Source organism: Culex pipiens, chromosome 2 (assembly GCF_016801865.2).
Source record: "Culex pipiens pallens isolate TS chromosome 2, TS_CPP_V2, whole genome shotgun sequence".
NCBI classification, from domain to species: domain Eukaryota; kingdom Metazoa; phylum Arthropoda; class Insecta; order Diptera; family Culicidae; genus Culex; species Culex pipiens.
In genome coordinates this window covers 172,076,883-172,101,793 of record NC_068938.1, presented here as the reverse complement: position 1 = coordinate 172,101,793, position 24,911 = coordinate 172,076,883, and the positions used below count along the sequence as shown (strand labels likewise).

Sequence of the window (24,911 nt, the reverse complement as noted above, 5' to 3'; positions counted from 1 at the left end):
CATCCGATCACCCTCTCCCCCAACTGCGTTACGTAATATAAGAACTGCGTTACGTAATATAAGAATCTTCTCTCTTTCTACTGTGGGCTCAACATGGAGCGAACACGCTAACCAGATGATCTCAATTTTGAGATGGATGTCGCAAACCGGCTAAAAGTGAAACCACTCAACGTTGAGATGAGCAACTTGATCTCAATTTTGAGATCCAGAAGGCGATCTCAACGTTGAGATGGGTTGGGTAGGGTGGAAATCGCCGGGAATGCGGAAATCGGTTCCGGAAGCTCTTTTCTGATCAAATAATGTAGAATAAATGAAAATTGAAAAGTTTCTCTTTATTTTAAGATATTTTTTTACTATTTTACATGAAAGAAATATGAAATAATTGACAAGTCTACTTCCGGGAGGTCGAGTTGCTAAAACGCGGGCAGCTGCCGAAAGGACGACCCTCCGGAACGGGGCCGCTGCTGGGACGCGCACAAATCACTGCTGGGAAAACAACCCTCCGGAACGTGATTGGGTGCAGAAACGCGGGCCGCAGCTGGGACGCGTACTAACAACTACCGGGAGGGAGACTTTCCCACCTTCCGGAACGAGGACGAGTTGCCGAAACACGGACTGGCTGGGACGCGCACAAACCGCTGCCGGGAGGACGAGCTGGAAAGCTGGTAGAGGAAAAAAGACAGATAAAATCTAAACCTAACCTCACTTTATAAAATAATATCTAAAACCATCTTTGCTGCTCAAGAAACTACTTTTTACTTATATTTCTAAAAAGGAAAACTAATATAAACTTGCTCATCGCTTACCTGTACAATTTTCAGACTACTAATTCACGCAATTTCACAAATTTCTCTGATAAACAAGGACGAAACTTCCACGCGGTTTGATCTTGACAGCGACCACTGACAAACTGCAGAAGACTGATTGAAAACCGCTAACAGTCATCTCAACGCTGAGTTCGCTCTTGCCAACTCAAAATTGCGAATGTAAACAAAAGAAACTGATCGCAAAAATTGAGTTGGCAGAATCGATCTCGTTTTTGCGACGTTTTTCTCAAAAATTGAGATCGAATGGTTAGCGTGAACTCACCGCGCACTCCAACAGCAAGCAGCACCAACACACCGACAGCCTACACGCGTTGTTTGTGCTGATGATGATGACGACGGAGCACACAGCAGCATCAATGGCACCTCTCTCTCCCTCCAAAACTTCACGCGAAGACTCCGAACGCGTGGCCACACGGGCACGCACACGTACACAGGTCATCCGCGACCAAAGCCCTGATCTGAGGGACAACACACAGAAGCGCTAAGTCGTCGCTCACTCTCTCGCTCTCCTGCCCTCTGCGCGCGCACACACTCAGCCAACCAGCTTTGCTTGTACCGACAATCATCGTCCAACCGCGTTCACACACACTGAAAACTGCGGCTCTTTGACTGCCAACACCAACACTATCACACGACGCCGATCAAACTGAACCAAACGGTACCAAAAAATCCGGATTTTTACGGCGGAGGTCACCCTGAACCGATAGCTCTCCCGGCTCCCCGTGAGAAACAGAACCGACCAAGCTAAAACACTCATCAGAACACCGAAAAATCCCTCCGAAAATTACAAAACAAAACGGACGCGGGGGACACCGATCCGAACGCGGCGAACGCTCACTCACTCCATTCAGTTATTAATAACATTTTTCTTCAAAAGTGGCTTAATTTATACCTACAGTCCTGCTCAAGTTTCTAGATCAATCATTAAATTCCTTCTCAAGATACTGCATTTATGGACAGCACCCAATATTATATGAAGACTTGTTTAAACGATTCAATCCCGAGCAGGAGTTAATAACAAGGGAATTCGTGATCCAGGGTAATTAAAGAGCATTTTTTTGTCATCACACTATTTTTTTTTATTCTGTCCAGATAAAAAACATTTTAGGCTTTATCACAGCTGTTAGAACCGGTATAAAACTTATAAGTCAAAACCAACATTAAAACCACTTAGTTGTAACCAGATCCGCAGAACCTCGTCAAACCCCTCTTCAAACCCAAAAAGACCTCCGCAAAAGGTTGTTACGGCCTATTTACAAAACCTACATAGGAGTTCAAGGCTTTACAACTGAGCAGTTCTCTACGGAATCGGTCTTTTTTATTTAATTGTATTTTTTTTTTTATCCGGCTGGAACTTTTTGGAGCCTTCGGTATGCCCAAAGAAGCCATTTTGCATTATTAGTTTGTCCATATAATTTTTCATACAAATTTGGCAGCTGTCCATACAAAAATGATATATAAAAATTCAAAAATCTGTATCTTTTGAAGGAATTATTTGATCGATTTGGTGTCTTCGGCAAAGTTGTAGGTATGGATATGGACTACACTGAAAAAAAGTTATACACGGTTTAAATTTTTTTTATGATTTTTAATTTCACTTTTTGTCAATTGATTTGCAAAAAAACACTATTTTTATTTTTTTTATTTTCTGATATGTTTTAGAGGACATAAAATGCCAACTTTTCAGAAATTTCCAGAATGGGCAAAAAAATCTTTGACCGAGTTATAATTTTTCGAATCAATACCATTTTTTTTTTCAAAAATCGAAATATTAGCCGCAAAATTTTTTTTTCGATGTAAAATCGAATTTGAAATCAAAAAGTACTTTAGTGAAATTTTAATAAAGTGCACCGTTTTCAAGTTAAATCTATTTTTTGAGTAACTTTTTTGAAAATAGTCATAGTTTTTTATTTTTTTTAATTAGTGCACATGTTTGCCCACTTCTGAAAAGAATATTTTTAAGAAGCTGAGAAAATTCTCAATATGTTGCTTTTATGAACTTTTGAAATTAGCCGATCTTTTCGAAAAAAATATTTTCAAATTTTCAAACCAAGACTAACATTTTAAAAGAGCGTTTTATATATTTTTTTAAAAAAGATCGAAAAATTTCACGAATGTTTCATATTATAACATTGAAAATCTTGTTTTTAAACTTTTGCATGGCAATATCTCAGCAACTAAGGGTCGTATCAACAAAGTTCAAAAAAGCCAAACATAGAGAATTTTCTCACTTTTCAAACATATTTTTTTCAAAAGTGGGTAAACATGTGCACTAATTTTAAAAAATTAAAAATATGACTATTTTCAAAAAAGTTACCTAGTTTTACATCGAAAAATGAAGTTGAAACATTTTTGCGACTAATATTTCGTTTTGTTGAAAAAATCCGTATTGATTCAAAAATTCATAACTCGGTCAAAGATTTTTTGCACAACCTGGAAATTTCTAAAAAAATGGCATTAGATTAGATTCCTCTAAAACATATAAAAAAATAAAAAACAATAAAAATAGTGTTTTTTGCAAATCAAGTTTTAGTTTTTTGTCACTATAAAATCACCATTTTTTACCGCGTATCATTTTTTTCCAGTGTAGTCCATATCCATACCTACAACTTTGCCGAAGACACCAAATCGATGAAAAAATTCCTTCAAAAGATACAGATTTTTTTTAAAATCATTTTGTATGGACAGCTGCCAAATTTGTATGGAAAATAATATGGACAAACGAATGATGCAAAATGGCTTCTTTGGGCATACCGAAGGCACCAAAAAGTTTCAGTCGGATTAAAAAATACAAAAAATCGAATGACCGAAATCCTTGAGAACTGCTCTACTAAGAAAATGTTGCTGCTTTTTATGAACTCTGATGATCACCATTTCGTCCTTTGAGCTGGATTTTTCTTTCCAACTGCGAGAGATTTCGCAATGTACAGCTCATCGTGTCAACCGCCATATGGAGAAAGATGGACACCACAAACACACTTTTGGATGCAAATCATTCCGCCAGGAAGACAAATGAATCCAATTAAACGGAAAGAGCTTCAATCGTCAAGATTTTTTTAGTGAGTAAAATTTCTTTGACGAGTGAAACGCAAGATCTGCGAAACGTCCCATTACAAAGTGCTAACTTTCGCGCTACGCAAAAAGTATCTGTGTGAAATCTCATTTCTGACGATGCATTATTCATCAGTCTGCATCAGCATAATTTTTCCCTCGGAAAACTTTCACGATAAATTGAAAGAACCGCAGAATTGTCTGCACTCCCCGGAGACATTCCACTGCTGCTGGTTTTGCTGGGATTCCTCGTGTGGTGAAAGTGAAAATGGAGAAAAACTTCCGAATAAAAAGGTTTCCTGCTGCAGATTTCCCACCATTTCTCAGACGAAGGCAGAGAAATTTCACTATAATTCATCAAACAAAACTCCACTCCGTTCAAGTTCAACTCTCTAATTCTTGGCACCCATTCTGCTGTATGTGAGAAGAAACTACGCAAAGTTGGTCGTTAATTGGGATTCATGACTCGTGCTCTAATTTCGAAGGGAGGAAAAAAGAAAACTTCCCCGTGCACTACTTTTGCTGGTTGAGGGGAAGCAAACGAGCAAGTTTTCAAGATGAGCACTTGATACGAGTGAGCGATTGCAGTGCGAGAGCGAAAGCGAGCGCGGAAGTTTTTAATTGGGAAATTTTAATTATTAAACATATTAATTTCCACACTGCGAGATACTGCTCATTTTCTGCTCTAGGAAAGCGATGGAAGAAAAGTTGGTGCGTATTTCGGTTTGACTTGCTCGTTATGTTCTTGGGTTTGGGATTAACAAGTTGGATTATGAATGCTAAATTTGATACAAGATTGAAATGTAAATTTCAAAGAAAATTTAAGTCATTATTTTGAGAAAAAAACGTTACTTAATCCAACTTTAGGTGGTTGGTGGTACATTCAGTCAAAATAGTTTCATTTAGTTTTAGTTTTATTTATTTATTTTTGTTTTCATATCTTCAATCCGTCTAGCTCATCGACAAGGTATTTTGATAACCTATCCAACGATAGTTCACATAGTAGATCTGGACAATATTGTTATCAAAATATCTGAGACCCGGTTTCGAAAAATTCTTAAAACTAAAGTGCTTATGACTTTTGATAAGATTATCAGATCTTCAATCTTTTGGGCTCGCTGCAAAAGTATTTCGATTACTCATGCAACGATGTGTCGCATGTAGAGCGCCCAATTTCTCGTCCCGGGAAAAAAATTCCCGCGATATCCCGCAAAAAAAAAAATCTTATTTCCCGGGGAATTTCGAAATTTCCCGAGAATTCCAGAAATTCAAGCGGAAGTAACATTTTCTCAACTTTCTGGAACTATTTTTTAGAAAATGCTCTGAAAATAATAATAAATTAAATTAATTTCTATATAATTCCAGCTTATTGAAAATAAATTATTACCTACAATTTTGGTAAGCTTTTTAAAGAATAATATGTGATGTTCCATTAAAAAATAATATAATACCCCTTTGTTTACGTCTTTGTTAACCATGATCAAATAGGATGAAAATTTAATGTATAGTATGGAGTATCATTAAATATTTCATATAGGTTTGTGAAATAGAAATACTTCAATTCGTTTTATACCTAGTATTCAAGAAATTACAATTTGAAGTAAAAGAGTTATGGAGCACTGAAGCAACAATGGGTTTAAGAGGATTAAATATGAAAAATGGATGACTGATTGTGAAATGCTGTTAATTTATCGTATAATTAAAATCATGTTTTTTGCTGTGAAATAAATTTCAACCGAGGTCAATTATAAACCCGATACCTACATGGCATAATTAAACCATAAAAAAATCTCTGAAAAACTACTTTGTATTGTTTGAGGGGTGCCTAATGATGCAAACATCTTTTAAAAACTTGCTCCAAATATTTAAAAACATCGAATTATTTAAAGTAAACCGAGAAGTTAGATTTTTAGGAAAAACTAAAAAGCTTTACAAGTTTGTTCAAGAGCTGACTTGTTTAAGAAAACTATTTATCATGAAAATCATAATTTCTTCATTTTTTTATTATTTCAATTTATGAGTCAAACCACACTTTCTCAAACTGTTCACAAGGGCAAGTTTAAACGAAATTGTATGATTGTGAAGTATGGATTCATTTATCACACTGTCGAAACACTTTGATAGATAATACTAGAGATCATTTTTTGATTTATTGTACGATATCAAATAAAAATATCATACATTTACTGGTATTTGTATGATTGTTTACATGCTGTAAGGCTATTATTTGATCTTCGAACTTATTTCAACCTCTAAAGTCAGTGTTCTATACAATTTTGTTTCCAAATATTAGTCAGAGTTAAGATCAGAACAATTTTCAATAAATTTAGAATTTCGCGGGATTTCCCGGGATTTCTCGGGAAATTGGTTGGAAATTGGACGCTCTAGTCACATGACAGATCCGGACAACGTTTTCATCAAAATATCAGAGATCTGACCTCCAAAAAGTGTTTAAATAACACTTAAGTGTTCATTACTAATAAAAGAATTGTCAGATTTTCAATCACTTCTCTAGTAACATTTTTAAACAACTTACAGGTTTTATCGTGGTTCTGAAAACCCTCATACGGCATAAAACCTACAATGTTACTAGGGTTGGATTCATTGGAAAGATCATTTAAGTACCTTTTTAAAAATATATAAAATGACTGGTTTTCTTACGAAAACCACAATTTTTACAATCTTACGAACTTTAGTCAAAATCATTTTTCAGATTTACTTTTTTACTTTGTTTTTGGAAATTTTGACGTTTTGAGCACATAAAAAAAGAGTTATATTCTGGGTGCTGAAAAGACAGAATGCATAACGTGATTTTTGAATGCTCCCAACTGCTCCTCACTACTTCAACTGCACTACAGCTGTAAACATAAAAAAACTAGAAGGCTTTGTTCAAGCTCAAGCGTGACACATTTTTTGCTGCTGAAGTGACTTGTTTTGAAACATTTTGGATCTGTTGATGTTAAAGTTTTCGCTGAAAAATTGAGTGCTTCGTGCATTTTTTGTTCGTAGAATAAAAGATGGGCGGCCTAAAGAGGTCTTTTTTATTTACCACGTGACGAAAAATTGCGTCAGAAGTGGGTGGAATTTTGCGAATCAGAATAACAACCGAATGGAAGTTCCGAGATGATGTATCTTTGAAGCGCAGTGATAATATCGGAGTAAATTTTTTAATCCTGACAAAATAAATTATAGATTGATTGCAATAATTGCCACTTCTTGGTATCATTTTGCAAAAGTAAATTGGTTCCGCTTTGACAGTTCTAAATTGAGGCCGCTTTGCGAACCACTATTCTGCACCCAGGTTATATTACATGATTTTTGTATTTTTTTAGGGGAGTTGCTCCATCCTGCATTTTCGTGAGTCTTCTTGTGACATTTTAGGCTATTTCCACAAACATTTTAAACGAAAAAAAAAATGGTGGGTACACCTTCAAAACTAACTTTTAAACATAAAAACTCATGGAAGTGTTTTTTTCTTAAAGCGTTTTTTTTTTCTGAATTCCCGTCCAATTTCCTACAAGTTTTTCTTTGACCAATATTTGATACGAGACATACATCAATACTTAAATTACGAAATATTTTTTTTTGGAACGCCCTTCTCGAAGGGAGCGTTCTTTTATTTCGTAACGCATAAAATTAAATTTTGGACCCACTCCCTCCCCCCCCAGCCCCTCGTAGCAAAATTTCCACACAAATTTTAAAAATTTTATGTAGTTAAAAGTGTCGGATCATTGTCAAGTGTGAGATTCTTAGCAATTTAAAGAAGACATTTTTGTATGAAGAGATTTTTTTTTCACCAACTTTAACAATCTATAGCGACTTTAAACCTTAACCGATTTCGCTCAAAATTTTCACAATTACTTATTATTGCCAAAGGAATCGAAACAGGGAGTATCCCTGAGGTCGATTTTTGATTGTCACCCTACTCCATATACACAAAAATGGCTTGTTATCCTAGGCTTAAACATGTCTACAAACTTTGATTGCAATTGGAAAGGGTAGAGTAAAAAAATACCAAAATCATTGCAATCGGAAAGGGAAAAATCCTGTTTTGGGCTGGAATTGCCCTTTGTTGTAAATCAATACTGTAATCACTTCAGAATTTCAAGTGGCTCATTTAGATTTGTTTATGCAAATGCTTGTCTGGCCTTAAGTCACCGTATTAGTCAACCAACCACTCTCAGTTCCGTCAGAGGAGCAAACTTCGCTTCCAAGTACAATACCCAATCTCAATCTAAAATGACTTCCAAGAAAAAAATAAGCTGCTGCAGACCCCCTCCCCCCCCCCCTCCCTTGTACGAGGAAGCTTTACCAATTTTCAATTTACTTGCACGTGCCCGGCCCAAAACCAGCAATCACTCAACATCGTTCCAATCGGAAGCCGGAATGCGGAACTCGTACTGGCCCGATACTAATCACTACCTGGTTAGCGTGCTCCTCGTCGTCATCCCGAGGGGTCATGTACCAACAACCGACGACGACGACGGACGTGCCCCATTTGCAATTCTTCGTCCAATTGATTCCGACGAAGAAAGCAATCAATAGAAATCTGTTTTGTGACACGGGACCAAAGTGAAAACATCGCCCGCCACAGGGATTTGTCTCAGAAACAGGCACGTTCCGGAGATGTACCCACATACGACGAGTTGGAGCGTTTGGGGCTACGGATTAGGTTCGCTTTGCAGTGGGGAAAGTCCAAGTCATCCGAGTCGTCCTCCTTGTGGAGTTGCTGTAAACTGGTCCGTTGAATCGGTGAAAAGTACGACGACAATGGTGATTCAAGTTAATGAAGCGTTTGGTTTCAATTTGCATCCGTAACGGAGTCGGAATGAGATTCTTGAGAACGATGGTGAAGGATTGTTCGATGTTCATGCAAAAAAAAATCGTGGGAAACAGTATCGCTTTGAGTTGAGGCTTTTGGTTCCATAAACGCTAGCTCAATACTCCGATTTTTAAAGAATTTAACAAAAAATTCAAGGTTCACAGGATTTTTAAATGGCTTCCTAGGATATTACTTGGTTTTTGTGTTTAAATTTCTACAAACATAGACAAAGACAATACTTCGTTTAAAATGTACAAAATTAATTTACTTTAAAACTAATAGTTGCAATACCAAAGCTTCACCTCCAACAGACAACCGACATCGCACATAATTCTTCCGACTAATTCAACCACCGCACGGGGCCGGTGGTGTTGCGTGTTCGGCGTACCAAGTCACCCGTCTTATAATAAACTCCAGGGAACTCTGGGAGCGTTTGAACGGGACGCGCACAACTCATCTTGCATTATCTCTGGGGCGCCCCAACAACAACAACAACAACAACCGGTAACATTACAGTTTCAGCAGCAGCCTTCTTCGTGACACCGCAACGTAATGGCTTTGCAATGTTGCCCCCACCCCACACACCACCCTTAACATGGGGGTTTTCCCACGGAAAAGTGTTGGAAAATTCATTTCGCAACAATACACGTCTGGGCATGGCCGGGGTGCATTATCTATTTATTAGCGGAAATCTTCTTTGCTCCTGGAGGGAAAACATAATTCCATTAAGTCATTAATCCTGCTACGTTTCACTTGTTCCCCCCTAGAGGGCGTACACACAGACAGTTGCACACGTATACACTACACAAGTGAGAACATGAGAAACAGGCAATTGTCCAACTAACAAGGTAGAACTGTACATTTGGAACTAAATGTAGCAAAAATTTTAAAATTAAAACGATTTCAAACCCTGACGAAGACTTTACGAAAGCCGAAACGTCAAAACTAACAGCGATCAACAATAGGTTATACCACCTTGGGTGTGTGGGGGCAGCTTTATCTCGTCTTTCCCCGTGGCTGCGGTTGTTGGCCACATCACATGAAATAATGTGTGAGATGAGCGGATGGTTGGATAGTTGTTGTTGTTGTCGGAGGTAACGCGGTTGGCATTTGCAACACGAAACAGACTGCCGCTTCCCATATATCTTCATTAAAAATTTAAAATAATCACAACTTTATTCCGTGCACATATATTTTCCGGGATCACAGCCGGGGAGGCTCAGCAGTGGGGTCCTCTGGGGGTGCCTAATTATTTCGGCGGGATTGTTTTGTAATTCTCTAGGGATGAAATTGATGTTCTTACAATATGGAAGAGTTTGGCTTCAATGCTTCTTATCATTATCAATGTGTCGACACTGTCGTGCTATCTTGTCGCACGTCGCTTTTTGTCGTACCAAGAGAAACGCGTTTTAATGTTTGACCTTGAATAAACAAAAAATAGAGCACGCAATGTAAACAATAACTTTATCCCGAAGTTTGGCTGAACTTGGTTGCCAGAGTCCCGAGTTATAATTAAAAATGTTTACGGTAGTCGGGCATGTACGTGTGTCAAACGCGTTCTGACCTGAAATCCCTTTGACCAGTTGTCGCACTTACAGCAATTTTCAGGGTGTGTCAAGATAGCACGATCAGATTGAAACTTCTTTCATATGAAGAGTGACAACAATGCACGGAGTTTTTTTTCTGTTTTTATTGAATAGCTCAGGATTAAAATCGAATTTTGGGGTTCTGTGAAGGTCAAAAGTTGAAAATTGCACAAAATGGCGTCCTTGACTCAATTTGGCCTAAAATTTTATAAAAAAAAAACCCAATTTAATATCACCAGAGGTGAAATAGAGCCTTTCTTACAAAATGATGAAACTCCGAGAAATATATTGGTGCAATTATTTTTTCAAAAACATAATGATACCATCCAGTAAGAATTTTACCTAAAGCTTCGAATCTTTTAAGGCTAAACCTCAAATGCCATTTTTTTATTTCAGAAGTACATTATTTGTCGCAAGACATTTAAATTTAATTAAGAAAAACATATTGGATTGACATTATTAGAAAAAAAATAAAGGGTACTCAGTCTATAATGTTAGTCTATGATTAACTTAAAAAAATATGTATCGCTATTGCACTTAGTCAATCAATTATGAGAAGCCAGAAAGAACACTTTCACGCGCAGCGTAAAACGCGCAAGCGTAAAAGCGCTGGCGTTGAAGCTTCGACTTGACGACTTGTCGAGCTTTCGATCGAGAATGGGCTGGGACTTTGAATTTGATGTTCAGTAGGGTACGTTATCCATTAGTGGACCCCTTTCCTATAGTGGACCCTCTGAAGGGTTTTTGATGAAAAATTCCATTAAAATCACAATTTCAAGCGTGTTATTGTCTACAAATCTTTTATTTGGCATGTTCAGCATCATTTAAACCAATGTTGACTGATATTTAATTGTCCTTTCCACCAAAATAAATGATTTAAGTTCGACATCTGAAATCAGCCATGGCCACTAGCATTTTCACAACAAAACTGCATTTATATTTTATGATTGAATTAACTATCCAATCATTGTTTGACTGATTATTTAACTTCAGCAAGTCGAAATAATGTAAGTTCAAGGAACTTTACTAAAATAAAGCGAAGAACTGCTCATTTTCTAGCAAAAATTAGGGGGGTCCAATATAGGACAACGAAAATCCAAACTTTTCCAAAAGTGGACCCCCGTTAATTTAACCTTCAAAAATGAAAAAAACTGTGTATTTAAGCAAAAGTTTCTCTTAAACATACAATAAATGGCTTTTGTAATAAACCTAAACGCATATTTTTTTCAATTATGATTATAAATATAGCTGTTTTCATGTTAAAAGTACCAAAAATGCTGAAGCCGTAAGAATGTATAATTAATCAAAACTATAGTTCATTGTACTTAACTGAAGCATCAGAATTGCAGTTTGAAATGATATTTTATAATAATAAATCAATAGCAAAACATTTTTTTTAAATAAACATGCGTGGTTTTATCAGCAACTGTAAACAAATCTATTGTTTAGTTTCGGTCAACCATTTATGTAATTAATATGAAAAAATGTGCATCAAAATTACTTTTTTTTAATTATTTTATGTTTACAGTGGTTTTTGAAACGTTTTCTCTGATCTTTTTCGGAAATAAATGTGTTTAAATGTCTGTTTGGTATTTTTGTTGTTTGAAGCCAAATTTGTTAACAAAACATATTTGTTTATGATAAAAAGTGAGCAGAATCCATCTTTTATTCATTATATCTATCATTAGACCTACACCATGCATCAAAACATCAAATATCGGTTAAATTTGGTATAAAAATAACAGTTTGCCTATAGTGGACCCGGGTCCACAATCGGATTATGGACCCGGGTCCACTATAGGAAAAGGGGGTCCATAACAGGCAAAAAAACTTTTTTTTTCAAATGGCTATTTTTCTGCTCAAAAACAAATAAACTGATGAAACAAATAGTCAAAATTGTTCAAAAGACTTCAGTTTTCATTGTTTTGTACAAAGGGTTATGAAAAAGTGCTTAAAATATTGAAAATTTGTGAAAAATGTGCTTCGGCTCTACTAGGGGGTCCACTAATGGTTAAAATACCCTTAGGAAGAAATAGGGTAAAAATAAGACGAAAAACACTAAAATCGCTATATCTCTGGAAATACATTTTGGAAAAGCTTCAAATTTTGGGCCCAAACAGTTTATGGCGCATGTTTTCGAATGGCTTTTTGTTTGAAACTGAATTCTTTAAATTTGATAGTGTTATCTGTAAAATAGTCCAAAAAATACCTCTAAAAATGGCTTTGACCACATTTACTGGTCGAAAATTGTGAATCGAAAAATAAAATGTTCGTCTCCGACCCCACGGCTACAGATCTGGCTTTTAAAAATGGTGGGTTTTACGAGCGGTTTTCCAGTGATGGAAGACACAAATTTTTAAGAGCGGATACAGACATCGGCCATGTAGAAAAAGCTCTCAAAAATCAGACTTTGAGTTCCGGGTTTCGGGCGAAAATTCAATCGAAAGAGCGCATCTAAACCTTCAATTTAGTAATAGGATTTTTTCCTGGGACGAATCCTCGCCGCGCACGATTTTTTTTAGATTTCTGAGAAAAGCGTTTTTCCAAAAGCAAACCTTAAACCTTTCTTTTGTAAGAAAGGCAAAAAGGTACATTTAAAACAATACCTGAATCGGACTAGGGACTATCCATCAATCACGTGGACACAAAAACAAGTTTCTCAGAGAAGTCCCTCATACGTGTCCCATCCGTCAAAAGATCATCTCCCCAGTTCGGCTTAATTTTCCCTCACTTGACAATGTACACTGTCTTGCTCTCTCTCTCTCATTATAATACTGCTCTCGCATAAACGAGACAAATTGCTGACATAACTCGGCAGCGCCGTCGTCGTCCGTCCAGCGTCAATTACGGAGCCCGTCTCCAGCCTTCATCACAGGGTGGAGTACGGAAGGACAGGGGAAAAAGTGGTTTCATTTCCGTCTTCACGACCTGTCAAGGTGTCCTTTTCCGTGTGAGACGTGTGCCAAGGGGATTCCGCAACCTTCCCTGCCAGAACTTGGCAATAGGGTGCCTAGGTATTCTGAGGGTCTTTTCCAACTCAACTTGATGACTTAGTTAATCTATGATGAAATTTGATCCATACAAAAAGCAGTACGGCTTGATCTAGAAAAAATACCAGACAAGCATAAATAAAAATCTCTTTTTGCAATTTGTTACCTCGAGTGTCAATGGCTAAACACAAACAAATTTAGCTAAAAATTGGCACAGATTAATAAAAAAAAAGCAGAAAAAACTGATTTCGACTGAGGAGCACCCTAATAAGAAGTGAATAAGTGATAGACAGATTTTTTTCTTCCAGGGAAAAGTGTGAAGGAAAAGCACCATTAGCGACACGATAACGCTTTATACCCTTTTTGCACCTGCGTGTGGTTTCGAAATTTTTTGCACTCGTGAAAACTAAACAGGACGGTATACTTTTTTCGTGGCCCAAATACAAAATATAATTCTTTCGGTGTACTTCCCAGTCTCGAAAAAATCAGCAATAATTTCTCTAAAACATTGTAATAATTATAAACAAAGACAGACAAGAACATTCGGGCGCATATGACTGTTTTATTTCACAAAACAAAACACGAATAAAAACTAAACAATTTCTACGCTTGACATTTTTATTTAATAATTCAGTAAACGCAGCAATAAATAACCAATTATTCAATAAAAGTACTAACTAACACCTAAAAGTTTACAAATGTATTCTATCTGCATCATATTTTATTTCCTCTAACAAATCATCCCTTAGAGCAGCCAACTTTTCCTCGAATACCTTTTTCGACAAACCCGTTATGTTCCTTCTAGACTTGAACTCCTTCAAATCAGTTCGCATATCTTCTAGTTGAAATTTGGCCCATTTGAAAGGTCCCGTCTTATTTCGATTCAAAATATCTTCTATTTCACCCAATTGTCCATCAAATTTTCCAACGTCTTCGTCATCCCAACAAACCCGTTCCATCTTTTCCTCAATCTTTCTCCAATTTTCAACCACCTGCAGCCCGACACGTGCCAACATCAACCATCCGTCGAGGAAGCTGAACATCTTGGTCGCTTCGTACGGCGTGTAGATGAAGCCAAACTGCTGCCCTTGACAGCCCACCGACGGTTGTCCGTGCCAATGCAACGGAACACAACGGTCTATGCGCGTGGGACCACTTCCGGGCTCCAGTGATGGGTTCTGGGCGAAAAGAAGCACCTTCGCGGTTGATTGGAAGCACTCGTAGAACGAACGATCCGGATTCATTGCGATGCAGTTGGTAAGGGAATGAAGCTTGATTCGTGTTGGGGTTGGTCTTTTGACATGTTCTATGACATCGGTTGATGGATGTTCCGTGGTTACCTTGTCGTTTTGTAAGAAATCTGCTCTAAACTGGAACAATCTTTTTATGTTATCAAACAAACTGGCTCCACCTGAAGTTGCAGAACTAAATCTCTTCACACGACGATTAAATTTACTTCCCATTGTTGCATTCAATGGAATCGTTTCGAGATTCGAAAAGTACACTTTATACATGGAATATTCTTCTTTTAGCATTACGTCCGGAATAACTACCGTAGCACTGAGTTCTTTAACCTCCGGCAAACCAGCAATGAACTGCTTGGTCAGTCCAGGTGGTGGAATCGCGGGACTGATCGAATCCGTAGAACCGGTCAGGATTTGCCTCCAACGAATCTTACACATCTCATCTTGAAGCCCATTTTGAATCACTTCATATTGACATTCACTCTGCTCGAACCTTTTCACCCACCGTTTGGATGGGGCGGTCGAAATACCGGGGTATCTGTGATTAAACAGGGCTTTCTGAGGACCACGTTTGATAAAGGCTCCCGTTTCCATAAAGACAAACGATGCGCCTTCGAACAGTGCAAACACAGTTTGAGCGTTCCAATCCCACTGAGCAGGATTCCACGTCATATCGTTTTCAAGGAACGCTGAACCGTACCCGAAAAGAAGTGAAGTTCCGAAAATTGCCGTTGCATATACGGTTTTTGAAGTCGAAACGGTGGATATCGCTCGTGTAATACCAACAGCGCCAGAAGGAATGTTAATCGCCAGCGAAGCTCCGTTCAACATTCCACTGTACAGAGCTGGACTCGATAAATCCCAGTTTGCCGGATTGAAGTCATTCGATGCCCCGGCCATTCCCAGATATGTTCCTGCCATCATCAGTGAAGCCGTAGCTGCTGAAGCAAACAAAGTGCCACCGATTGAGGCGAATATTGAAAACGTTTCTACAGCTCCAATGGGAAGCATAGCTCCAGCGAACGTACCTCCAATCATAGCCAACCACAGCTGACCAGATTTCCAATTCCATTTGATAGGATCCCAGCTATTACTGCTTGCCGATGCCGCCAAATAGGCTCCAACGATAGCCGTTATAACGCATACAACAGTTAAAGCCAGCTCACCGTCTGGATCGGTCATCATTACTGGCGAATTCCCTGCGTACTTATACGGACTCGGATACTCCTCTTTGGGATCCGTCTGATAGAACCTGCCCAGTTCCGGATCGTACAACCTCGCGTGGTAGTTGTACAGACCCGTCTCCTCGTCAAACTCCTGCCCCGTGTACTGATATGCAACATAACCATCCGGATCGGAGTTGTAGAACCGCATTCGTCCACCGTACGGGAGGTAATCATACGCAGCTACCACTTCACCATTCTTCACGACCAACCGGGTAGAACCCTCATGATCAGCGATAACACTGTAGAATACGTTATTCCTGATGAATCCCAACAATCCCAATGGACCATGGATGTACGTAGTCAACGTGATCAGTGGTTTCTTCATGCTTCGATCTTGATACACAAGCCTCATGTCCATCAAGCAACGTGCTTTCATATCCCGTATGTAATACGTTTCGGTTATCTTACCTGATGGAGTCGTTACCTTCTTAAACGTCCGTTCACCCCTTATATCATAACCGAGATCAATTGTAGTTCCATCCTTCATTTTAATCTTCGAAACTCGATCCACAACATGGTCGTACTCCAGACTAATAATGTTCTTGTACTCCGCGCTAATCACGTTCCCCTCGGAGTTGTGTTCAAAAGTAAACGCTTTTCCGTTAACTCCCAGCTGTACTGTTTCGATTTGATTCGTATGTTTTTTATAGGTTAACTTGTGTCGTACATTCCCTGTGTAAAGAAGTTTGTGATTACCGTTCGGATCAATGTCGAACGACTCGACGTCACCTGGACAAGCGTCAGCGATCATGGTCATTCTATTGCCCAGAATATTCACGGCCGGATCCTCACTACCCGCAAAATACTTTGCAACCGTCATTTCCCCATGACTTCCGTAATCATAAGCGTGGCCATACTTCCTTGGGAATGCTTTCCCGATTAGAATGGAGGACAATTTTCGGAATGTTGAACCACTTAAGCAAGGATCTCCTGCTATCTCTTTACGCATCGTTTTGAATGGACTTGAAGCTTCATCAACATATCCTTTCTTCCTGAGCTCATCAATACATTTGCTGGCAACGCTGAACTTCAATTCACTCTTAATCAGCTCACTAATCGAGATTCCAAGCAGCTTACGGTTACACTTGTCATGCCACTTTGCCTCAAAAGTCGTGCGAAGAATGGATCCATCTCCTGCATTGTTGGCATTGTATCCCTTGCCAGCTTCGTAATCCAAATCTTCCTTCAAGAATTTACTGTCCATGCTGACCATATTTCCCGCTGCGTTATACCGTAATCTCACGGTGAAATTGTGTTTATCCTTTGGTGTGTACCAAATTTCTTCTACCTTCCCGAACGGGTTTTGCTTAATCTCTGCAAAGTATCGTGGTTTGGCTCGCGTTCCAATAGCTATCACCTGTCCTTTGAAGTTGTAAGTGTAGCTAACTACCAAATTTGAACCTTCAAACTTTGCTGGGTATACGATTTCTTTAACATTGTTCCGTTCATAACCAAATGAAACATCAATGGTCCTGTTGGCATTCAAAGGATTGACGTACGATTTTAGCAGAACATTACCATCACCATTAAAGTACAATGTTTCAGTAATGCTTCCAGTGTTATCCACCTTCAGGGATGACTGCTTCCTGTTACGGTACATTGAATTCACGTCAATGTTACCATAATCAAATCGGATGTAGTTAGTTTTGACTCGAGGATAAGCGGCATCGTTTGCGTACTTTTTCAACTGTTCTAGATTCCTTTCGTTGTCCAACACTCCAAACTCAAACATTTCACCACTGGATGTGTATTTGTGGAAAAATACCTTGTCAATGTTATCTTCAGTTTTGTAATGAACCACAAACCGTAAATGACGGAAGTTATCATATAGAAATCTGTACAACCCAGCATCAGGAGTTTGTTTCAGCGTTATTCGTTTAGGTGAGTCAAACTGCTTGCGTTCTCTTTGCTTAGTACGCAAGGATTTCCCTGCATCGTCTAATCTATTCAAGAACTCACCAAACTTGGCAGCTTTTGCACGAGTGTCTACAGCATGGTGGAAGTTAGGTTGTAATACTTCAATCACGTTCCCGGCTTCATCGTACTGATAAGTGGTTAAAATGTTGTCGTACTTTGGCACTGAGACGTACTCCGCTACCTTGCGATCTCGGTTGTCGTATACCTGCGTGTTGTTTGCTCCATTCGGAAGATGTTGTTCTTCGTAGCGGTACCCGTCCATTGCGGGAAATAGTACCATGAGAAAGTTGTTGTCGGTTGACTTGCTGTATGTTACCGCTCGTTGTGAATCGATGTTGTTTTCCTTTCCTGGAATGCCCACTTTTTGTCGAATTGACAACGGGCAATCAAGATAAGCAGTCATAGTGAATGGATAGCCTTGGTATAAAGGTTTTGTGCTAGCTATTATAGATCCGGATACTTTACCACTTTTGAGCTCAATATAATCAGACTTGTACTCCAAGACCTTCCCTCTCAGCTCATCAATCTTACGACGAGTCCAAACAGTTGAAACACTTTCTCGTTGAACTGCATCGTACACAAATCCACGCATGGTAATGTGGTCATCATCTTCCACACTGATTTGCTGAACCGGTTGTCCTTTGGCATTGTTGTATTCGATCATGAGATCCACGTCTTTCATGACAACTATATCCAAGAGGTCAACCTTCCCGGACACTTCGATACGCAGCTCTTTAGATTGAATCCACTGATTTAACTCCTCCTTTTTCAAATGGCCATCGATCCAAACTGAAAAGAACTTCTTGTACCTCGCGACAGCTATCTCTCCATAATTTTCGGGCATCAGACTGTATACATCAATTCCAGAATCACTGCTACTGAACTTGATCTTCAGCGTGCCACCCTGAGCTCGATTGATCATCAATCGGATACCAATGTTGGAGCAATCTGTCAACGACTGCTTGTATTTCATTGACCCTGATCCAGATTCGACACTAACACGTTTGGGAGAGAATCTCCAGTTATGTATATTCCCAAAATCCCAAATCAATCCAACTGTGTAAGGGGACATACTCTCTACAAACCCGGAAACAGGTTGCAGGTTGACGATCGACGAAACATCATTCTGCGCAGGTTGTTTAGAATAGATCACCAGCTTAGTCACGCTTCCCCTTTCATCAACTTCCCCAATCTTGCGCCCGTAGCTATCGTACAGATACTGAACTGTACGTCCGTTATGTCTGAGGACCGCTATTGGGTTGTTACGGAACTCGTCGAAGATAATCGCCCGGAAGCTAAAGTCTAGCGGGGAAAGTCGAACGTGATCGATGTCAACGTAGGAGTGAGAGCCTTTCTTGAAAGTTATTACGATCTTTTGATTTGATTTTGCGCTGTTATCAGGACTAATCAACACTTCAATGTGGAACCAGTCGTTGATTTGATCTCTGACATGAGCTTTTATAGGCTTGCTTCCAACCGTTACTGTGAGGATATCTGTTTCGGAATTGATTTGCAGGCCTTTTCCTATACGAATCCATGAGCTGATAATATGGGTTTGTTGAAAATCCTTTAAAGTATAACTCCCTTGAAGATCTTTTGAATCTAATTTGTAAAAACTCTTGCCAGTTCCTGAAAATTTATTTCTCTGAATTTTGCCTTCATCAATGTTCCATTTAAGTGATTTTAAATTCTCATACCATTCAAAGCCAATAAAATCTACTTGCTGTGAATCTATTGCATAAGGTTTAAAGTTAGAAATGACATTTCTCCCATACTTATCGTAAAGTAGAAAAGTTCCATTTTCAGGCTTAGGTTTGTCTCTCTCACTTTCCGTTCCTTTATAATCCTTCACAACAGTCTTGTTTTTCGAGTCAAGCACGTTTATTGTTCGAGATCTGTCACTAAAGTTCGTCACCTGCTCAAACGAACCATAGTTGAAATCTCCATTGGGAATGATCTTCACCCTCTTGAAGGCAACATTGCTGCCGGTTACAACGGAAGACTCCGGGTTATAAATGTACGATACTTTGGAGATTCCTCGATGTTCCGACACAATTACGTTTACTTTAAAATTGTTGTTTATATCAATGGCTCTGATGGGTGTGATAATTACATGCCCGTTGTAGGTGGTAACAAGTAATCTTTCAGTGGAGAACTTTAAAATGCGACCCTGGACATTGAGAATTTCACTCACTGTGGTACCAGACTTTTCCAACTTGACTAACGAATGAATTTCACCAACTTTGAATGCAACATAAACTGGTGGCTTGACTATCAGATGGTCTAATCTACTAACCAACAGGGACTTCGTTACGCCATTTTCAACAATCAACTGTACATCCCCATCGGTTGAATCCTTCCTCATCCATATCCGCTTCGCAATTTGTAGGTTTAGTTTCTTAATTTTGGTCTCCTCGACTGGTATTGGTTCCGTTTTAAATCTTTGACCATCGAAGAATAATTTGTATGAATTGCAAATAACTGCATCACCAGCTTGGAATAAATTGAACTGCTCAAAATCCAGAGGAAGCTTTAGAAAACCCAAAACGAACCTTTCAAACTTCTCTCGATTTGGTTCGCTTGTTGTATGCTCTTTAACTGTTAGTGTCCACTTCCAATTGTTGTGTTCAAATTTAAACATAAAATCATGTTCGTAATAGTTAGGTTTAACAGATAACCTCAATTTCCACTCCTCCAAATCAATTCCTCCTGGTATTTTTATAGACATTGAAGTCACTTTATAATAGGCATCTAATGTAAATATATTCAGAACTGCTTCCAATTTAGGGCCTGTCAGCATTAGTTCCCTAACGATAACAATATTTTTAAACACGATTATATCGTTTAAAAGTTGCTTCTCCAAGCTTTGTCTGTAGCATTCAACATTTTCCTGTTTCTCATCCGGATATGAAGGAATATCAAGTTGATCTAGTGTAGACTTAATTCTTGAAACATAATCTACCTTACTGATCTGAATTTCGTGAAACGTCTTTAAAAGGCGCAAAACGTACACCCCATTATTGCAGTAGTAAACTATACCTTTGTGAATAAATGTTATGCCGTAACTTGATTGAGTCCTCAATTCCTTATCATATATGGTATATTGAAACTTGGTATAGTCGATTTTAAAATAAAACAGTTGAATAAATCCGTTCCTGTTTTTAGCTATAATAATCCAATAGTTTTCTGTTGCAATCACATTCCCAAATTCTTGATAGTCTTGCATAAACTTCTGCATCCATTTGCCAGTATTTTCATTTTTCATGTAAATTACTACAGTGTTTTTGTTTTTGGACTTTACATTCAAAATAAAATATTTTTGTTGGGTCAATACGTTCAAATTTGTAATATCTTCAGTTAACTTTACGCTTAGTGTCACTTCCATAGCCATGTCCTCGGATGCATTTACATCTAGGAGCTGAATAATTATGGTACTGTTACCCTCTACACGAGATACAATAGTATAAGATGGTCCTGGAAATAAAATAGTTGTGTCTTTAAACTTCTTCGCTAAATGATCTTTGCTCAAAGTAAGAGTTTCATAAGTGTAATTAATGTCTACGCCTGAGGGAAGATTGATTTTTGTCACTTTTGAATTATTATAAACAAATGTTATTATATCTTTGGAATCACCAGATATTTTTGTGAGAAACATTTCACTTGAATATTGAATCGTTACATTCTGAATAAAGTCATTTGTTTCGAGATTGAATCCAGATAATTGCCTTGTGTCTTCGAATACTACATTCAATTTGGATGCTTCCCTTGCAGTTTCTTTTGATTTTTCAATCAGTTGATAGTGAAAGTTGATTGAAATGCCTGCTGCTTTGTCTTCAATTGTTTTCAAAACTATATCTTTGGTATAATGGACCTTATCATTAACAGTGACCACTTCACTTGTATACTCATATTGAACCACTGAATCCCCTACAGCAGATTTCGCACTGCTCAAATGCCACTCCAGAGGACGTTTCAGAACACTTCCTTCATCAGCTCCTTTACCATTCCAGTTGGGCCAGCCCAGAGTCCAGCGGATCGAACTCTCACTTTCCCCATACCAGCATACAAGATCCTTCGTAATAACTTCCCACATGCCAGAATCACCATTCTTGTGATATTTCATAACAGTGTCTTCAAATTTAAACACCTCCTTCCCACCATCACTCCTCACCCACTCCAACTTCACTTTCGTCCCATCGCTGACCAAAAAATACTCAAATTCGTCCTCAAACACCGTGTCCTTCCTGTCCACGTAGATAAAGTCCATCGATCGGCTCCAGTACTTTCCCAGCATTCCAGGGTCCACTCCGGTGCCATCTTCCGGTTGGTTGAAGTAGAACGTATGCCGAATCGGAACGCCAAACTTGGAGCGCAGATCGATGATTGGAAGGGTGAAGCTCAGCTGTCCCGTGGTCCGATCGACCCCATCCGCGATCGAAGCGGTGTCCAGTGTTTCACCGAGCCAGAGGGACGGTTTAACCGGAGGTTGGTTAGTTAAATGGAATCTGGTATCGAGGCTGATCATGGACGAATAGTTGGGAATTACGATTGGCTTTTCAGCTGTTGTAACGGTCTTGGCAGGTTCCTTAACACTCACCGTGATAGAATCAATTGAGTTACTGTTCAAACTAAGTAATTCCAACTTTCCATCAGATAACAAATTAGCTGCTAGAACTGTTCCGTGTCTTTGCTCGATAGGAAACTCAGCATCAAGAATCCTGACGTTTTCACAGCTTTCGGATATTCTGCACACTCCTACCCCTTTAGGACCGGTAAATACGAGGTGAGGATACGAGTTGACATGAACAATCTTTACGGTTTTCCAGTGATCCATAGTCCACCCTTCGTTTGCTGAGAAATGTTGATTGAAGCAAACATGCTTCAATAGTTTCTGCTCCAATTTGTAAACATACAATCCAAGCGTACTGGCAAACAAGTACACGTTTAGTGACTCCAGCTTTGTAGCATATACCTGCAACACCTTTAGCGGAACCTGGACTTCGATTTTGTCCGCAATAACAGACTCATTTTCATCAAAATTGCTGTTCAAAGTATACCCGATAAACTTGTTTCCCGCAACACGAAAAAAATGATAATCAGATGCTCCAGCAGCCTCCAAATAGTTCGTTTCGTCTCCTGTACCTACTTGGGCCAATATTTTATTCCTTGTCGCTAGATTTAGCTTGTACATTTGCTGAACTCCATACTCAGTGATTTTCACCAAAATCCCGTCGGATTTTTGCAGATTTATGATTATAACAGTGTTTTCTGGTGTATCTTCTTCAAATTTCTCAGCTGCAACATCAGCCATCCCAATCCGCATTTCCACTTTTCCCTTCTCCAACAACTCGTACGAGGCCATTCCTTCTCGATCGCGCACAACCAGAACAAACTTTCCATCACTTTTCATCTGACACACAGTCCAAGGAAAAAATCTATAGTAGTGCGGTGTATTGAAAACATTGTCGTACTGTTTTGTAACTCTGAAACTTCCACCGGAATCTTTCGTAAATGCCACCAAACTAGTATCACTACGAACAAAAGTCCAATCCCCAGTCGACACCGAGTTAGATTCTTCACCCGAACTTAATTTAATCGTTGTTAGTGATTTACTGCTCAACCATTTCACGTGTAATCCTTCCATCTTGAAATGATTCTGATTAAAGCTTGCGATACGTCAGGTTTTTATATCCATTGCTGCAGTATTGAGCAATTAAAAATTATGCAAACACCAGGCAAGTATTTGTTTTCTAAAACAAACACATCCAGTATTTGTAATGAAACATTGTATGAATAAGTTGTATCCAACGAAAATGTAACATTACACTGTTAGATGAACGATTTGATTCATTTAACCACTCTCCTTAGGAGTTGAGTTTTGAAAAATGGTCTGATCTATTTAAGTAAATTTTGATTGTAATCCGTTTTTTACATGCTTTTAAATTTTCAGCTTTTTTCTAAAATCTTATTGCTCATAATTTGATCGAAGATAGAATAAAGATGGAACACTCCTAACAATAGTTATTTATAAACTCTTGAAAATTCTGATCATTTAAGATAGTGCTATTCGCCTTAGCTAACGGTACAAATATTTTTTCTCTTTTTAAACAGTTGCGCAGATGTATAAGAACAGTCACTGAGTGTACAGGTCTGGTATAATTCACACCACAATTTTGCAATGTGTGTGTGTGTGTGTGTAACCAATCAAACAGGACCACGTGGTCGCTTCTTACAAATTGAGTTGTTTTCATGTATTTTTTAGATCTACATTCTGCAAATAACTCGCACAGGCATTTGGAAAGTGTTAGCTCTGCCGAGCTTCGGTGACCCGTTTCTACGCAGGCTAACCGTGCGCAAGGTACCTCAGCGTTTATCGACAAGCCCGCCCTAAAGAACGTTTGCATCAACCGGAACTTCCGAACCCTTGTCAAATGTATATAGTTGGTAGTAACAGTATTCCTAATTCCAGTCATACCTCACCAAGCCGCGATGGCACAGTGGTTAGCATTATTGCTTACCAATCCAAAGGAAGAGGGATCGAACCCCGACTCGAGCGACTTTAATTTTTCGTTTATGTTCATAGTTTCAAGATTTATGTTTCCTACACATTCTCATTGAGAGAAAGTCAGCCCCAGCCGCTCCTATTTACAACACAATTTTGCAATTTTATAATAATAACTTTAAGCACAGTCAATCATAGCTAGACTATTTATATTTTATTTTTTTAAACTCTTCATCGAAATTTGCTACATCAAATGTACTTAAAGTACCATGCGTTTCCATTCAAAAAATAGTTTCCAATACTGCAGACGCATAGTATTTTGGGTTCGAGTGGAACAATGAAATCCGATAAAAGTTATTTGGGAGCGTTCTTTTATTACGTAACGAAGATGGTTGCAGGGGGTTAAAGGCCGTGGTACGCTCTTTTTTTTATTTGTATGGAAATCTTGTTACGAGGGCGGAACAAAAATCATTTTTAGTGCTACGTAATTAAAGAACGCTCCTTTCTACCCTCTATGAATGTTCAGCTAGACGTCAACATAAAGTAAGGTGTTTTTTTTTTTTGTTCAGAGCCAAGCTAAACACATTTCAGGGAGCAGGTCCCTAAAACTTTGGACTTTTCGTTATTTTTATATAACGTTTCACACCAAAAAAAAATGCGCAAAATAACCCTTTTTAAAAAATCTCATTTTAGGTTATGGCACATGTTGGTCAAAATTCCTTTGGCAGTATTGAAAAACTTTCATC

General features: G+C 38.5%; 2 protein-coding genes and 1 long non-coding RNA gene across 3 annotated transcripts in view; all 3 read right to left on the bottom strand.

The window, feature by feature from the left end:
* The window catches only part of LOC120428233 (zinc finger protein 39-like), a 487,119-nt gene that overhangs the window by 210,251 nt on the left and 251,957 nt on the right, over positions 1 to 24,911 (bottom strand). The gene's annotated exons all lie outside the window — the stretch shown is intronic.
* LOC128092768 (uncharacterized) lies at positions 312 to 1,082 on the bottom strand. Its single transcript, XR_008211990.1, has 2 exons — positions 807 to 1,082; positions 312 to 662 (listed from the first exon to the last, which is right to left on the bottom strand). It is a non-coding gene; the product is annotated as an uncharacterized LOC128092768 (long non-coding RNA).
* Positions 13,839 to 23,298, bottom strand: LOC120426909 (uncharacterized). Its single transcript, XM_039591714.2, has one exon. It carries the CDS (start codon positions 23,071 to 23,073, stop codon positions 13,969 to 13,971), a length of 9,105 nt encoding a protein of 3,034 aa, XP_039447648.1. The 5' UTR covers positions 23,074 to 23,298; the 3' UTR covers positions 13,839 to 13,968.